We start from the raw sequence: 18,724 nt of genomic DNA, 5'->3' as shown, positions 1-18,724 counted from the left end.
ATGATGGTGTATTTGTCACTGTTGATAATGCTGGAAGGATGGTAAACTCTTCTGACAAACATCCTGATGCTATAACTCAAAGACTGTCCTGATTATCCCTTTTGTATACAAAAGGACTCCCAAGTGCATAAGTGTAGACAGGCAGCAAACAGGTCCATGTCTTAGAATCATGGGACTGGGGACTGTGACAGTACTGGTGACAATAATTCCTGCTTTCTGTTTTCAGTGAAGAAAACCATGCTGGGCAACAATATTAATAAAACATTGTATTGATGGTAATGACTTGAAAGAATTATGAACTCCACTGTCATTCAAAGCTAAGATAAAGGAAATGTCATTGTCTTTGTCATTAAGGACTTTAAAAATGCATGGAAATAGTAGACTTGAAGCCTACGTGAAGTTGCTGCTAGACTGATGCTATTTGAGTCCCTTTGAACTTTACTTGAAAGTTCTGTGAGTTTTCTCCCTCCCACCTTTTGGGGAGGATCAAATTCATGTACAAGTTCTTTTAACTCCTCAGCCAAATTGATGGCCCAAGATTACTTTTTGACAACTGTGTATAATGTAATAACAAACTATGAGGCTTGCCTGTGATCATGTCTCTTAATTCCACCTACTGATGCAAACTCAGTTTAATGAAAAATGGTTATGCACATGGTCTAGTCTTTTTCTGAAACACATACACATACACGTACACAGAAAGAGAGAGAGAGAGAGAGAGAGACACGTGCATTCACATACACAAACACTCACATGCTTATACACACACAAAATAAATTTTTAAAAAGTTTAGAAAAATAATATTAATTTATCACATTACTTCTATTCTAAACAGTAAAATGAATGGGATTTAAAACTATATTGACAAGGAAATAAGCATGAGAAAATGTTAATAAACATACATATATCCTCTTTGATGAATATCCTACTTGACATTTGCTCAGTCATTCACTCTCTTTTGGATCATATTTTTTTAAATAAGAAAACAGTATTTGGTATTTACTCTGTATCATGTGGGGTCTAGATGCTGGAGGATCACACGGCATATCCTCTTGCTAAGGGGAAGGCAATTCCATGGGCTTCCGGAATCTGTGTAATTGAATTTGAAACAGCATAATAAATAGTATCCAAATGACTACAAGGAACTAGACTGCTTCCTGTGGCTCACTTGTAGAGGTGTGGGTAAAAACATCTTTGAGAAACTGATATTCACTTTTATAATATTATGTCATAATTTACACCTAACATTCCCTTCCTTTCCCCCCATTACATCTTCATGCAATGCTAGGGCTGTAGGAGTTGGTACCTAGCCCTACACTCAAGCCTTTGGAATCTGCATTTATAGCTTCTTACTACAAAGTGAGGTCCATTTCCTATCCCTTGAATCTGTGTTAACCTTGTGTCTTTTGTGACCAATATAATGGAATGGAAGTTACTGGGCATGACTATAGAGCCTTAGTCTCAGGGAGCATGAGGACTTACAGTTGATTTTTTCCAACACTGCCAGCATATGAGCAACCTTTTGCTAACATGATGACAGGTGAAACCATCATAGAGAGAAGCAGAAGTTCTTGACCTTTAGTCAGACAACCCATACACATAAGAAAATATATCAGTGCATGTGCATGCACACACACACACATACAAACACACACAAATACACATGCAAATACACATACAAACCACAAACACAACACATACACATATACATACAGACACCACACACACACACACACACACACACACACAAAACACACAAACTACAAACACAGCAGAGAGAGAGGAGAGAGAGAGAGAGAGAGAGAGAGAGAGAGAGAGAGAGAGAGAGAGAGAGAGAGAGAGAACTGGCTGCATGAGCAAGAGTCTAAGAAAAGCAAAAACAAAAACAAACAAAAAATCCTGCCCAGCTGATTTACTGACCTACAAACACAATGAAGGAGTGAGTCACAGAGTTGGAGTATAGGAACATGGATACCTGATAGAGAAATCATGATTTCTTTGATTTACTGTCTTTCTCCCACATGAAATGTTTAATTTTGCTGTGTGACAACATGGACAAATAATGGCGCAGTATAACATACCTACAAATTAACTCATATGTAAAGAAAATGAAAGTCTACACTCCCAAATTTCTCATCACCTTACTTTTCAAAGTGTGGTGTTTGAACAACCTGCGAGTTCATTACGTTCGCTTTTATCCCACAACAAGACGAGCAAACCGCTCGTGTGGATCTCACTGTTCACTGTAATGCGGACTTGGCTGTGGGCTGCACTCTAGCTTCCTGCCTGCCTCCCCTTCAGCCCCACACAGCTGTGAGCTGTGTGTTTACAACCCTCCAGGCTGCCATTCTATGCAGAGGGCTCATGCACTGGAAGACACTTTCATCATTGGCTGCTCTTCCTAGTTCCCACACTTGGTTATTTCCCTGGGAAACATTTGTGGGTCCCTGCTGTTTGGTTCTTCACCGTCTTGTCTCACTCTGGAGGTTAGCCTTTTGAATTCTAGTAGCAAACACATGGCCAGATTCTCATGTGGAGTCTTTGGAGAGTCATGTAAACCACACCCTCAGTGGTCCCGCTATTTCTCAGTGGAAAACTGTGATTGATGTCACCAGAATTTGTGTTAACCAGAGAAATGGTATTATTTGTTCTTTTCCTGATACTGTTCAGACAGCATTGGGAAATAACCAGAAAGGGAGAAATGGGAGTGTGTTAAATATTTTAAGTGGTCAGAGTATTCCTTAATAGAGTTTGAATGGAAATAAACAGGGTATAAAATGTAAAAGCTAATTACAAAATAATATAAGATAATTAGTCTCATATCCCAAGACAAAAAGTCAAGCCACAGAAGAACTTGCAAAAGAGGTTTACAAAATGAATATTGGTGTCCTTATCTGAACTCTCCTCTGTAGCCTAATAAGGCAGTTAGAGGCAGAGACAGAACCAAGTAGTAGACAGGATTTTAAATTGACTTGTGTGTGGCTGTGTGTGATTTGTATGGTGTATGTGATATATATATATATATATATATATATATATATATATATATATATATGAAATTTGTGTTATGGTATATTGTGATTTATATGTGACTTGAGAGTGATTTGTGTGTGTGGTTGTGCTCATGTATATGTTATTTGTTGTGGTCTGTATATACATGATTATGTGTGTGTGTGTGTGTGTGTGTGTGTGTGTGTGTGTGTGTGTATGTGTGTGTGTGATCCTGGATATGTGAGTGTATGTGACTTGTGCGTGATCATGTGTAATTGCATGTGATTTATGTATGTAGTTGTATACATGTAATTGTCTTGTGATGAGGTATATGTATGATTATATGCATGTGATTGTGTATGAGTGTGTGATTGTGCATGTGTGGATTTATTGTCATATATCACAATATTGGTATGCATATATGATATTGATCATACATATGTGACCATGTGATCAAGTATAATTGTGTTTGGTTGCATGTGTAGGTGTGTATGGGGTGTATATATGTTTCTATGAGTCTATGTATAGCTGTGTGTGATTATGTATGTATGTGACTGCATGTGTATGTGACTGAGTATATGTATTATACTATGTGTAGTTATATGGAGGTGTGTGATTATGTTGATAGTGTATGCATGTGACTGTATGTATGTGACTAAGTGTACAGTGCATGAATACAAGTATTTAGAAATTCCATCTGTAATGGAAAGATTGATATTGTTTATAGCTATCTGGGGTATAGAGTAAGGAAAAAAGTACAAGAGATTAACCGGCCAGCCTAGAACCACATAACCAAAAGCTTCTTGGGAAGAAATTCTTGACTACAGACTATGGGCTGAAGGTATGTTTAAAGTGTTGCTGTGTGACATTTCTTGGAGAGAAGTGAACAAATTTCTATTTACCTCAGATGACAGAACAAAAGAATGAGCCCATCCATAGCTAATTCATTAATTGAGATTACTACAGGATCATGGACAGAGGTTACTGACTGGAGTGTTAGTGATCTCAAAATAGCTGCATCACAGAAAAACTACATTTAAACATAGGGGGTGACCCCCCTAAAGCTTTATAGCTGGAGCCCTCTCTTCATTAACTATCCATCTATTATACACTTCAGCACCTCCTGAGATGACAGGAAACTCAGGTCAGATTGCACACAGATGCAAGGCGGGAGGGGGGGTGCGGGGGGGGGGGCGACAACGACAGGGAAATGTATGAGGAAAGAATGTCTAGAATCTCTAATGGCCTTCTCCAACCCTCTTTCAATTCACTGTAGGTAGTTTCAGCTACACTGATTAAGATTGGTGACCACATATTATGGCTAGAGAATAGCATTTCACAGCTATGATTCCTTAGACCAGATCTGGGCTTTGGGGAGCTATGCAGGTCATGTATGTCACTGCTGGTTCTGCAAAGGCTTCAGGTCTTGGCTCAAGGTACTCTTAAAAATCCTGGGCAAACAAGCAAAGACACAGAGCAAAAGCCATGAGCTCTCTAGCTGATAGACAACTCATCCTGCGAGGCCTTCTGGGTGTTGGAAACACCCTAAGGAGAGATTTTTCAAGTTCAAATACATACTGAAGCCTCAGAGGAGAGACACCAGCTTATACTATGCAGTCAATAAATGCTTTTTGATCTTCATCTCTCTTCTTCCCTACTGCTCCTGCCTTGATGGGCGCAGAGATTGCATGTCCAGCACTGGACCAAAGGCATGAGCAAGGAAGAGTACATTCTTTATACTGGGAACATTCTCTAACAGTGAAGGAGAAGCATTGTCTTCAAATGATGCTCCAATTCTTGATTAATCAATTCATTTGGATATTTAAGTTACAACTTCATTACTGTATTATTAAGTTGTATAAACTGATTGATTTTCTTTTAAAAATAGTTTATTTTATTTGTGTGTAGTGTGTGTGTGTGAGAGAGAGAGAGACATATTTGCAAGTACATACAGAGGCTGGAGAGCTTCAGATCCCCTAGAACTACAGGTGGTTTGGATTCTAGGGACCAAAATCAAGTCCTCTGGAAGAGTCACAAGTACTCTTAAATGCGGAGCCATTTTACAGCTGCAAAGCTGAATGATTTTCAGTTATCAAAAGGAAAAACACAAACCCTAAGCGATCATCAGCCTATGATGTATATAATAAAAAGAATTAGACAAATAAAACTCAATTTATGCACAGAAGAGGATAACATGGTTTTCTGTGTCACCTGGTTTGATGTCAACCGACACCAGCCAGAGTCATTTTGGAAAAGGGAACATCAACTGAGAAAATGCTCCCACAAGACTGGCTTTGTGGGAAGGCCTGTGGTGTATTTTCTTGATTGATAATTGATTGTTGCAGGGCTAACCTAGTGTGGGTGGGGCAGCTCTGGGCAGGTGGTCCCAGAGTTTATAAGAAAGCAAGCTGAACAAGCCATGAGGAGCAAGCAAGTAAGCTGCACTCCTCCAGAGCCTCTGCCTCAGTTTCTGCCTTTAGGTTCCCACCCTTTTTTCTTTCTGTCCTGACTTCCCTCAGTGATGGACTATGCTGTAGTATAGGTGAAAGAAATCCTCTCCTTCACAAGTTGCTCTTGGTCAAAGTCTTTATCACAACAGTGGAAATTATACAGCTTTAGGGAGGTCACCCCCCCTATGTTTAAATGTAGCTTTTCTGTGATGCAGCTATTTTGAGATCACTAACACTCCAGTCAGGTTTTATATGTTCAAATAAACACTTCAGTGCACTAGTTTAAAAAGGTAGAATCCAAGATAATTAGAAAATTTATTTAAAGGTATTACAGATGATATTTAACCCAAATTATGGAATTGAACATGATTACCTCTGAAGATTTTTTTGTGTCATAATTTGATATCATGTCATGTCTACTTCACAAGAGCTTACACGTGCATGGGCTAGTGTTATTAAATGATTTTTTTTTCTAACAAAACAATACTAAGGCTCAAACAGCAGTATGTAATTTTCAGTATTATTTGGTAAGTATTATTTTCAAATCAAGGAACACACTTCAGGTATTTGAATTTCAGTGTAGGCCTTGCCCAATGGCTTATAATAATTAGGCAGAATTTCCTTATTTCCACTTTGGCATCCAATAGTCATTCATTCATTCATTCACATATTTTATTCAGTGCCACATTATTAAGTATTGAGTATTACTGGAGGATGGTGGTGCTGATGGTGGGGTAATTAATGGCAGAGGTAAGAAACCAACCACAACACTTCCTTTGGAGCATGCTGTCTGGCATCCTGATGATGCGGAGACTAAGGCTTCAAGGGTAATTAGGAGGAATTACATTCAAGCAAGAGTAAAGGGCTGGGAAGGGCTATGACTTTAAGATTGGATGTCCCGTGTTGTACAGGGGCTAAAAAGAGAGCAGAGAGGCAGCTCAGAGCCTACATTTCTGATTTGAGTCTTACCTTAAAATGACAGGAAGCCATTTGCGGATTTTAAATCCAGGGCTTATGTGATCAACAGGAGCCTCTAACTTATCATCCTCCTAAAGCAAGGGCAACAGAATTATGGAGATAAATAGCCTGTCCCAAATGGCATGCCTCATAAACCAAAAGAGAAATGTGTTCCTTGCTGTTCCGCCTGCGCAATTTCTGTTTCTGTAGCTAACTAGAAGGTGTGTTGTGGCTGATTCTGTTATTGTACTACCATATTATAATGTTAATTCTTGGAAGCGTGAGCAACCAGATCACAAATGTGTTTTGCTTGTTTATAAAAACTCAAAACAGGAAAGTGATGCGTACTTGGGTGGGTGCTGACTCTTCCCACACATCCGAGAGAAACACAAGGTCTGAGGTGGTGAGAAAGTACTGTCTGATACCCAGGAGCTTGTTATTGCTTTCCCAAGGGTTTGATGGCAGAAACAGCATTGTTGCCCTTGCCCCCCCCATTCAATAAAATGGGACAGCGATCTTTGTTTTCCCAATAGCTTCATAGAATTTTTCTTAGGAAATTCTAGTCTTACTTCAATTTAGCAGGAAAAGTAAGGTGTTTATTAAAGTCATAGGATCAAGGATTTGGGTGACATTGACTTATGTTTGTCAGAGTACCTGCCCATGAAGTCGTTTAGAGTCTAAAGCTAGAGTCTCAACTTACCAGATTTATAATATCAACCAAACTCAATTTCCATTATAAACATACACAGAACACGATATTGTGCACTATAGAGATACTCTGAACACTACAGGAAAAAAAAATGCAATCTGGTAATAATTCTTTTCTTATCAAAGAAACCTTTAATTTCCAGCTAATCTCTAATTGAGTCTCTTGAGGAGAAGTCACCAGCCATAGACAGTTCAGCTGGCAGAGAAGCCATCTTTTTTATGCTTGCCTCAGTAAACGATTAGACCCGCCTGAGAACTGTGATGACAATGTGCTGGCTGAGTTTTGCTTATAATTCCAGCAACCAGGGTCTTTCACTGCCTGGCTCATGACTCTTCTCTGGCCCTCTGGGGATACCTACTGATAGTGTTCCTACTGGCACCACTAAGCTATCTTTGGAAAGACCCCATAGGTCCACTGCAGCAACACCACTCACAAAGAACACCCTTACTGTATCTCTGAAAAAATATAGAAGCCATTACCCTAACAGAAGGTTCGGTCTGATTTATGTTAGGCATTGAGACAACTTCAGGAAGCTTAATGTTTTCACTGCCATCTACTGTTCAAGACAGGAACTACAAACTCCACGTCCCTTCTTCCCTCCCTCCCTCCCTTTCACCCTGCTCTGGATGATCCAGCTCTCTTGCTCTTTCATCCTCTCCCCAATCTCTCCACCCTTTAATTTGAAGATTGATCAGTACATTTTAACAACTTTTTTCAAGAAGCATGGGAAACTTTTAAGAAATGGAGAAAATTCAATTTCATAAATATCAACTATAAAATAATTCATGTTATACTCACCTCCTTTAAAATGTGGTTTAAAATTATTTGTTTCATGAATATTCAATCAGTTCCTATCAGAGACCAGTCATTATCATGCTAGGATTAAGCAGATAAAGGAAATCCAGCCATAGATAGATAGGTAGTTAATGGGGGAAGAATATTTAAATGGCCTTTTGACATAATTGCATATACTCCTCTTTAGTGTCCTTCTGAAGCTCAATGAACACTAGTATCTTAAAAATTAGTCACCATTTTTGCATATCAATAAACTTACCATACTTTTGTCCAGTTAAAATTCATCATTTTTCTCTTGACCTGCAAAGTACAACTCTCACTTACTGTGATTTATAACCTCACGTGACTAGAAAATATCAGTTCACCAAGACTGCCCTAAGTGCCATTCTGCCATATGCTGAGGCATTCCATTATAAAATCAATATAAAACATCCATTAATACCTACACTGATCTCATAAGAAAGGCTTTCAAATGTTGGGTGTTCTCAAGCTCGTGGTGATATAGATGCAAGTATTCAAAATTTGTATTTTTTTTGTCTGAATGCTTGAACTTACTGTTGTGAATAGATACTGTCAGCTCTCTTCTTTGAGCCAGTAGAATCCTCGCATTCATTCTTAAGGAAATATTTGTCTCTTCCCAAGCCTATGAGGTAGGGAACAATGCAGTGTAGGCACACTTTGGTACCTCTGCTATGATGGGCTTAAGAAAGAGCAGGTTTGCGCATCACTGCTGGCATTTCAATGCATCTCTCAACACAGTGAATTAAGATTCTTAATATTTTCATTAAAAAAAGTTTTGACCTCATTATCTGATACCTAAAAGAAATTAGGGTCCCTGGAACTTCTGCTCTAGAGTAAACAAGAACAACCATGAAAAAGGATCAAGTTGAATGAAACTTCTGCAAATGGACTTCAGTCAGCCACGTGCACCTCTGTTGCTTTCTGTAATAGTCATTAAGGTGGCAGCATAGAGCCTTAGGCTGTTGAAATATAGCATGCCATTTCCCTTTATATGTCTCTAATAGAGCATGAAATGTATAACTGCTCACACGCTAGTGTTTGCTCATTAACCCACTGCAAAATCCACTCTAATAAAAAGAAAATGTCATTAGTACCATGACCAATTTTAATTTTAATTTTTCAGAAAGAAATAGTTTTGACATCAACAAATTAAAAGATATGGAACATTTAAACCTACTACTTTCTTCTATTTTGTTATTGTGAAGCACAGTATACTATATTTTTATATAGTATAAATGTATTTTTTCCTAAAATCAAGGAGATGAAATGGAAGTGACTTTTCATAAACATTTCTACCTACGTGGCAATACATATTCAATTCTGGTTCAGTTCATCATATATATTTGATTTTTACGTCTCAACTGGTAGATTTGCCTTATACAGTATTTTTAAAGAAGATTAAAGATAATATTTATTCAATAGATAACATATCTTGTTTTGTACATATATACTTAAGAATTTAAGATATATAAATCCCTTTTTAAGTGAAAGAACATTTTTGCATTCATTTGAAGAGATGAAAATACCTGGGTTGTTTTAGAAATGACATATTACCCTGAAAGAGTCTGACATCGGAAACCATGTTCATGATAGACTCCATTATGCCACCCTGTAAGAAGCTACAGCATCTTGAACATCACCAAACAGGAAACGGTATGATTTATATTCTCTCAAAAGAAGAATATGGGAGACTAAGGACCTTGAGCTCTCAGACAGAAAAAGGAATGTAGTGACTATTTCCACCAAGATATGTGTGTGATTCTCTTTCTCTTACATACAATATCCCTTAGAATTCTCTACATCCATTCACAGATCACAAAAATCACTTTACTGTTCTTTGGAATTTAGGTTTTTATCAGGTCTCTGAGACTCCTGACAATTACCATACTGTAGTAGAGTGACAGTTATTTGACCCTTCACAGGACTCTGCAGCTAGCTGGTTCAGGATACTGGGAGTCATTCAAAGCTGCACATATCTCTTTTGTCCACTCGGAGGGAAATTCCTTGGAAATCTAGAGAGAGACAATATCTTCTTCCATGATAGGATTTTACATCTTGATGACTCCCCGCCCCCCATTTCTGCATAGTCACAAAAATGTTGACAACAATTTCAGATTTGTTTTCCCTTCAGTGCCATAGCCATAACACTCAGGCCTGTCACCTGCTCAGAGATCTACAAAACTATCTAGTTTTGTATCTAACAAACTAAAATTAGGACTTGGAAGGTAGCTCAGTAATGAAAATGGCTGTCATGTAAACATCAGGACCTGAGTTTGACGGACCCCCCCCCCCCAACCCATGTAAAATAAAAGCTGGTGTAGTGGTGTTCACCTGTAATCCCAGAACTTGGGGGTAGGGAGAGGATAACCTCTAAGGTTGCCTGTTCCCCAGCCTGGCCTAATGAGTGAGCTCCAGGCCAGTTGGGGACTGTATCTCAAAAAAGTCAAGTGAAGGCACCTGAGGAACAAGTGAGGTTGTCCCTTGGCCTCCACATGTGTGCACATAAACCTACACACTCCTGTATACTCAAATGAACGTGAATGGATACACACACACACACACACACACACACACACACACACACACACACGACCCTGCTGTGTTATTAATAACAAAGTTATTAATATTAATAACTTTTAACAATAAAAATATAATACGTAACAAAAATATAAACATCAAGTACAGTGTGACATGGGGTGACGTTGCTAAATTTACCAACAAAAAGATGCCTTTATGCTTGAAAAGGTTTTCTAGACTAGATTGTCCAGTTCTTTAAGAGTTTTTGAGTATGGTGCTAGGTTGGTTGTACACATTTTAAAATATCAAATTGAGGATGGTGAAGTAAGAGGTTCATGAGTTCAGGACCAGCCTAGTAGCCAAGTACATGTTAATAGGATTAATTAAAACTCAATAATTAAAAGCAAACTATTAAAATTCATTAATAAGTGTGTGTGCATGCATGTGTGTGTGTGAAAATTAGATTTAGTTCATAGCTTGATGTAATCTTCATACTTTTGCTATGCTAGGTAACAAAAGTTTTAAATGTCTTTGGAGCATGTTGTAAGTTCCCATTACTATTAACATGACTGTCTATCTCAAATGACTTATATAATTATTTTCAAAAAATATCTTCATCAGAAATAAAAGTCTGTAGTAAACAAAGTTTAGTGTACTGGGGGAGTTCTCTAACTTCAGTGCAGTTCTGAGCCATTGATTGGCAGCTTTGAGCATGAGAAGTGACTTGGAAACCAGGACATGTCTCTGTTAGTACATGCTCTGCAGAAAGGAACATGAAAAATGGAGAAAAGACGGGTGGGTTACCACATTTGACTGACTTTTCTTCTGTGATGCTAGATGAAAGTGAGATCTCTTATTATTTATTCACCTATTCACTCATTTTGGAGAAAATGTACTTATCTCTTAAGGTCATGAAGGTAGTCATTTGTCTTTCTGACAGCAGGGACTGCCAATCCACAGCGAAACAGCTGTCTCCTTTTGGAGTGTCTCCTATATCAATGCTCAGGGACAGAAATCCACTTCCCCTTCTAAGAAGAAGATGAGAAATGGTTGCTGATTTGTGTTTGTTTTTTGAAACAAACAAAAAAAAACTTATAAGAACTAACAAGTTATTTAATTCACTGAGTACTTAACTGAATGGGGAAACATGGGTTACTACTGACCTGGAAACACCTTGTGATTATGACCTGTAACTTCCTGCCTTTTCTCTCTCTGCCCTCCTTTCTTTTCTTCCTCTCTTAAAGTCCCTAGCTTGCCCGTCTGTTTCTGGATCTCCTCTATTACTCTTGTTCTTTTCCTCATCATACTCAATCTTTAAGTTTCACAAGCAACATCTACCTCTCTTGTGGACCATTATTTGTAGAGTTTTCAAAGGAAAGGCTCTTTTTCCTTGGTTTATAAAAGGAGTAGCTGTCCTCTAGCTCACATTAACCGCTTAATGGGATGAATATTCTTGAAGCAGGACGGTTCTACCTTACATTTCTTCCCAGGCATGGGTTCATTGTTTTTTTACAGCCCCTCCCCAAACCTAAATGTTATACTCAAATTGGAAAGAAAGCTTAGGTATCTATTGTTTAAGTCTGAGAGAATATTTTGGTTTTGAAGATCAGAGACCTGGACAATTTAAGTTTGATGGTATAAACCTAAATACTCTCTAAGAGGGTCAATTACAACTAAATTTTTTTTCTGGGTTTTTCTGGGTGGTTTTGTATAATTCTTTTTTCCTTGACATCTCAGTGTCCATGTAAGCATTTGTGGCATCGATAGTCTCATAAACACCACAATAAACTCCAAGTGCACTTCAGTTATAGACCATAATTTGAGCCAAAATGAGGGATGCAGCTCACACCATTAAAAAAGCATGAGTGTTAATTCACACACACGTGTGTGAGAGTATATGTGTGATTCTACCTGTATACATGCATACATAATGATTTATGGGAATAGTCTCAGTCTAAATCAGCAGGTAGAATCTAACCCACATAATGTAAACTAGTATCAAACATTTGCCTGATGGGTGACCTGACTCCAGAGTTGGCCCATAGGATGTCTTGCAAGTAGTTTAAATTGCTACGTGCAATGGTTTACATGCATAAATGGGCTAAATAACCCTAGCATAATCTGGAATGACTTCCAGGGGTAAAGCCAGGCTTTCCCATACATAATGATATCTGGCATTTGTTTGGACGGTAGTGATATTTACTCTGCATATTAGAGAGATCCATGACTATATTTAGGAGTTGCTAATTAAGTCAGGGTTGGACTGAAAACCTCAATAGTGGAAATTAATCTTTAGTTATATTAGACAGTATAAAAGGCCCTGGAGTATGCCAGACAGTTACTTTTTATTAGAAAATATCATCAACATAAACTTGAAAGGAACCTTAATGTAAACAAATAGCATGCAAGATCTTATCATAAGAAAAGAATATTGAACTTTCTCATCACATATGCTAACCCATTAATGGGCTATAGCGACACAGTGGTTTCTTGTAGAGACATTATTGACCTGGACTCTGACAGAAGCTTTACCTGCTATTTCATGTGATGAAAACTAATTCCCTAAGTAATTCCCCAAGGATTTCTGCTTCCTGGTAAATGAGGTTAGATTGCAAGTGACAGCAACACTTTATGTCCTCATATAATATAAAATATACTCACTCAAACAGTTTCAATTCCAATCACACACACAAAGCTAAAGTTTTCTAACACAAGTCCTAGAAGGTCATAGCCCCTTGAATGAGAATCATTGCTTTAATGTGGAGTGGATCTAGGCCTCGAATCCAAGTATTACAACATATTCTGTGTTGTTTGACTGGTTTTAGAAGATGTGCCAATCTCATGTTGGTGAGTTTGAGTATTTTCTGTGGTAGAAAAATACATAATAATTGAACATCTACTTTATGGTCCGTTCCAACTAAAAATGCTCAAAGTCATAAGCATTGAATAACTACTAAGTAATTCTGGAAGATGGGAAAGGAAGCAAAATCAAAGGATGGTTTACAGTCTCAGCAAAGAGTGAGCCCTGATTTGATGGACAGTTCATGCATGGGAGCAACTCGAGGGAAAGGATAGAGGCAGACCACTGTGTATACATGAACAGAGAGAGATTTTTCTGTGAGAGCAGAGAAGAACAAACAATACAGTAGAAATTACCAAATGATATCAGATTGCAGAGGATTTCTGAAATAACTTTTATTTTTGTGACATTATATATGGGAACACGGTAAATATTTAAATGGTGAGGTAAGCCAATGGCAATCCATGAAATTCAGTTTGATATAGATTCCAAGGGAGTTTTGAGCATAGATGTTATGGAAACCAGTGAGGAGATCTCAGAGGTATGAATGGGACAAGCAGGAGACATAGCAAAATAAAACCAAAGTTCTAAGAGGTCTATGTATGTACAGAAAGGGCGGGGGTGGGGGTGGGGGACAAGGAGCTGAAAATGTCCACGATTTTTCCAAGAAAATGGAAGCAGTAATCCTGCTATGCACTGGGAAACTAGGGCTGGAGGGGAGCTGGACTTTGGTGTAAGTCATTAGAAAACTGGTCTCTTCCAGAGGCATGAGAAAGGCCTGGTGTGCAGAGGGCACTGAGGCCAAGGCCAAACAAGAGCACATGGAGAGAACAGAGCTTCAGATCCTGTATGTGACACAAGAAGAAAACATCAGAAGGCGGGAAACAATGCCCTGTGTAGAGTAGAACAGAGAGAGAGAGAGAGAGAGAGAGAGAGAGAGAGAGAGAGAGAGAGAGAGAGAGAGAGAGAGAGAGAGAGAGCAATCAGGGCAGGATGGAGAGAGAAGAGGGTGTGTAGGCCTTAGATGGAAAGAGAAAAGAGGAACATAGTTTCACTAAGCATTGAAGGGAAAAAGAGGTAAGGGTCACTACACACATGTATGCAAATGCATGGGTACAGTACATGGATGGGCATCTGTGTGTCCAGGAGTAATAAAAGCCAGTGTCCACTAGGAACACACATTATATAGGTATGATGTCTATTCCCAATTTTCAACTTAATGAGATCTGGATTCACCCAGGGGATAAACTCTGGGCATATTTGTGGGTGATTCCCTTCATTGGGATAATTGGGGAGGGAAGATCCATTTGCCGTGGGTAGGACCAGTGCCTGGGATGGGATACTGGGCTGTCCAGAAAGGAGAAAGTGAGCTGAGTACAGGCGTCGATCACTCTCTCCTTCTTTACTGTGAATATAATGTGATCAGCTGCCCAAAGCCTTTTAGACAGTGGCTTCTCCTCCATCTCCATTGACCTGTGAGCCAAAGGAAATTTTATTCCCTCTTAAATTGCTTTCATCAGAGTATTCTATCACAGCAAAGGAAACTAAGGTACCAGTATTTTTCTCTGAACTTTACAAGTCATTGCTGCCCTGTTAAGCAAATCCACGACTCTGTTAAAAGGTATCAAGGATTTATTAAGATATAAAATTGGGAGAAATACACTCACAGATACAGAACAAAGTAAACAGCCACCATCATCCTCCATTCTGCTGCAGGGGTGAATGGAACCAGTCTTCTTGTCTCTGACCACCTCAAGAGAGAGAGAGCGCCCCCTCCACAATTTTAAGCAGTCACATACCCAGAAAAAAATCATGCCTCTATCAGGCCAGATACCCCAAGGTCATTGGTGGAGCAAATTCCCATAACCCCATCCTACATTTTTTTTTTTATTCCTTGTTAGCTCTACTCTTCAGAACCTATTACCTGAGAAATAACATATTTCTTTTAATACTATTTACTTATATAAGCAATATAGTGAATGAAAGAAATACATCCTAAAATACTTTGCATTTCTGAGAAACTTCCATAGCTCCAGAGTCCTGCTCACATTAGACTGTGGCACCTATTGGGCAGCATCTTTAGGTTCTCTCTTTCCCAGGCTCCCACAAGAAGGCATAAACCCAATAAATGGCAATGTGTTGTGCTTCTCTTTTCTAATTCATTTCCAAACTCCCACCAAATGAGTATAGACACGACATCTGCCTCCTTTGAGAGAGTATGAAGTTTCTTGGAATATGGATACTCAGTGTCTTCACCACACAGCCTGTGCAATGTGTTTGGTGCTGTGCATATCCTAGGCATTTGGGAAACTAATTCAAGTTCATTTCACATGATAGGTATACAATGAATACCCAAAGGTTTGCAAATGTTTTGGAAGATAATTATAAAATTCAAAATAAATGGAGTGCCTGTGAGATTTCCCAGTGGGAAAGACAATTGCTGGCAAATGTGACAACTGGTAACACATTCCTACAAGTTGTTCTCTGTCTTCCTTTCCCATACATGCCAGGCCCTGTGCGCCAGTGCACCTGTGCACAAACACACACACACACACACACACACACACACACACACACACACACACTGAATCTATCAGTCAGCCTATAGAAAGAAAATGTAGAGAGTTGAAAAAATGTTATATGGAAAGCATGATAAACATAGTTATAGAAATAAGAAAGGAGGGAAGGAGGGAGGGAGGTAGGAAAGAGATAAGGAGGGAGGAAAAGGAGGAGAGAAGGAGGGAAGGGGATTGAGGAAAGAGGAAGAACAGGAAGAAAGGAGGGAGGAAGAAAGGAAAATAAAGAGGGAGAGAAGGAGTTACTTGGAGAGGGTGGATAAAACATTTTGGGGCCATGGAGTCCTAGAAACTAAAACTGAAAATGAACTAAAACATGGTCCCTTGTTTTACTCCTGAATGGGGTGTTTTTCTTCCATGAAAACCAATTCTAGTAAATTGTGCAGGGAAACAAGACCTGTGCTTGGAGGGGTTCTGTCTCTATTCCCCAGGAACTCATCTGTGAATAAAGCGCCTTTAAGAACAAGCAGTTATGAAAATGTTTATCCCCAGGATAATTATTAGCCAACACCAGAAGTATTCTGTACATGCCCACGTGCAGCAAAATGGGAGTGGAGGCAGAGCTCCACCCCACCAATTTGAATGTTGCCTAGCTAATGTTTTCTCTCTCACTTGTTCACAGAACCTAAAGTAAGCTGCAAGCTAGGCCGGTCTGCATCCACATCAGGAGTTCCTCCTCCTTCAGTTGCTCCTCTCAGACAAGCCAGTGACCTACCCCAGAGCCAGGTACCATCATCGTTAGCCAATCGTGATTGACTTCCTGTGATGCACCATACCAAATGCTTCCCACCTGTCTGTCCTGTGTTGCTGTAGACAACGTTTGCATTTGCTTTGATTTCTCTCTGTGTGTAGGGGGAGGGGAAGGGTTCAGCATCTGTGTTTTCATCCCCAAGAGAATGTCTTTCTTCTTTTGTGATTGGTGAAACTTTCTTTGCTGTTTGTTACTGAATCGTTTTGTCTCTGATTTCCATCATTCTGAATTATAAATGTAGTAAATGTGCACTATATGTATGGGCATAGTGGCTACTTTAAAAAAAAAATTCGTTCTCTTTTCCATGTTCTGTGTACTTTTATACTGTCTTTGAAAATTTATCAACATTTGATAAATTTATCTACTTCTTGTGTAAATTTCTTTTTAAATGTTTTGTCCATAATATTTGCACAGATGTTGTTAATGAATCTGTACATATATTTTAACTCTTATCCTACTATACTGTAACATTTGTGGTAATTTACTCAGATTTTTATTTAGCTTCAAGCATGATTGTAAGACAATGTCAATATTGATGTTCTTATAAATATTCATATAACTATTGACTCCTTTGGATTGAATGTGGCAACTAGTCTTTCTTCATTCTTAACCCATAGAGACAAATTAGCCAACAAAATAACTTAAATATTTACCAACAGCTGTAGATTAATAGGACAACCTTTCAAATAAATGGCATTTCTATCTTAAACCAACCATATTAGAAATGTTCTCAGAAAAGGGAATGTAAGTGTCTTTGCATGGCAAATGAGATCTTCATTATCACTTGGAGAAAAGAGATAAGAAATAAAGGCATAAGCTAAAATACCATTTATTCCTTTATAGTATAATATGTCGTTCTGATGTTCATTTGGGTGAATGGCTGTGAATGAGAGTTTAGGACAAGGACAATCACTACATATAAATATTGTTTTGTAACTCAACCAATAGGAAACCAATACCTTAACTGGTGACTTTGGTTATCTTTGCTGTGAGGTATTATGGGTATTAAGCAGGACAACACCACGTTGGAGTAGTGGTTCTGCTGCCTAGCTCTTGTATTTGCATTCATGGTACTCTGGCGAAACAAGACATTATAAAACTAAGAAGATCTCCTAGAAAACTGTCCAGCACTGATCAGCAGATTGCTCATCCATCAAATATGCTAAATGTCAGTATCTTTTAAAATCATTTTGTGCTTCTTAGTATTTTTGTCTGACTAAACTATGAACAGCATTTAATTTATGAATATATGAATATCTACAAACACTTGTCTCTCTCAGGTGCATCTCAAGTATCATTTCGGATCTCTTGTGTCTTAATTTAAACCACTAAAGGCCTTTGTAATTAAATGTATCCATTTTAACTACTCTAAGGGTTGTAGGATTTGTGGGAAGGGGACACTTGCCTCTGAGTCACAGTGACAGAAAGGACCACTTCTCTACTGTCTTTTAAACATTGAAAAACAATTAAAGACTGTGATACGCAGATTAGTCTCTTTTAACACAGTTAGGAAACTCTCTGTAGCCCAATTGTCTGGTTATGTGTGGTGTATGGTTATTTGTCTGATTGTGTGCTTATGGAACCAGAAGAATGACCAAAAGAGAGTAGGTATTTCAGCAGCCAAAGCTGACCTCCTACTGGACCCCAAGCGTCCACACAGCAGGAATTCCTCTGGGCCATGAAGGAGATTTGGCCTATAGTATCTGTCATTCATGTCAGTATACCTTGAAGTTAGTCCAGCATGTATTTCTAAATACAGAAAAGCCCAAATAGGGGACATGGAAAAGAGTCACAAAGATCATTACACATTATGATGAAGTTGCATTAGCATAATGCAAGTAGGAAAATCCCCATTATCTTATATGTGCTCATAATAGTTCTGTCTGATTGATTTAGAAAAATGTGAGGCTTTAGTTTTCTGCAGAGCTCTCTATTCTGTTTAATTAATGTCAGAGTTAAATAAAGGAAAGATTCCTTTAAATGGCAGCTGGATCTTGAAATGTTGGAATTTTAATTTATTAAATATTATTTAATTAACATTCCTGCAAGGAACTCAAATGGCAGGGATTCTGATTATATTTTGTAAACGACTGTGTTGTAGGATATTTACAATTTAAATATTGCATGGTCATTACATTTGACTGCTTTAAGTAAAAA

At 38.4% G+C, this 18,724-nt stretch overlaps 1 protein-coding gene across 5 annotated transcripts in view; it reads left to right on the top strand.

The window, feature by feature from the left end:
* Nyap2 (neuronal tyrosine-phosphorylated phosphoinositide-3-kinase adaptor 2) overlaps window positions 1-18,724 on the top strand; it is a 253,449-nt gene that overhangs the window by 198,056 nt on the left and 36,669 nt on the right. For 3 of the 5 annotated variants that reach the window (XM_028884112.2, XM_028884114.1, XM_028884113.1), the window contains one exon: window positions 16,439-16,542. In XM_028884112.2, coding sequence (XP_028739945.1) covers window positions 16,439-16,542 — 104 coding nt within the window. Of the gene's footprint in view, window positions 1-16,438; window positions 18,570-18,724 lie in introns of those variants that run through there. The other 2 variants (XM_028884117.2, XM_028884116.2) reach the window with 1 other exon arrangement.

This window comes from Peromyscus leucopus, chromosome 13, assembly GCF_004664715.2.
Source record: "Peromyscus leucopus breed LL Stock chromosome 13, UCI_PerLeu_2.1, whole genome shotgun sequence".
Classification (NCBI taxonomy): Eukaryota; Metazoa; Chordata; class Mammalia; order Rodentia; family Cricetidae; genus Peromyscus; species Peromyscus leucopus.
This window is presented reverse-complemented; position numbering and strand designations above follow the sequence as displayed.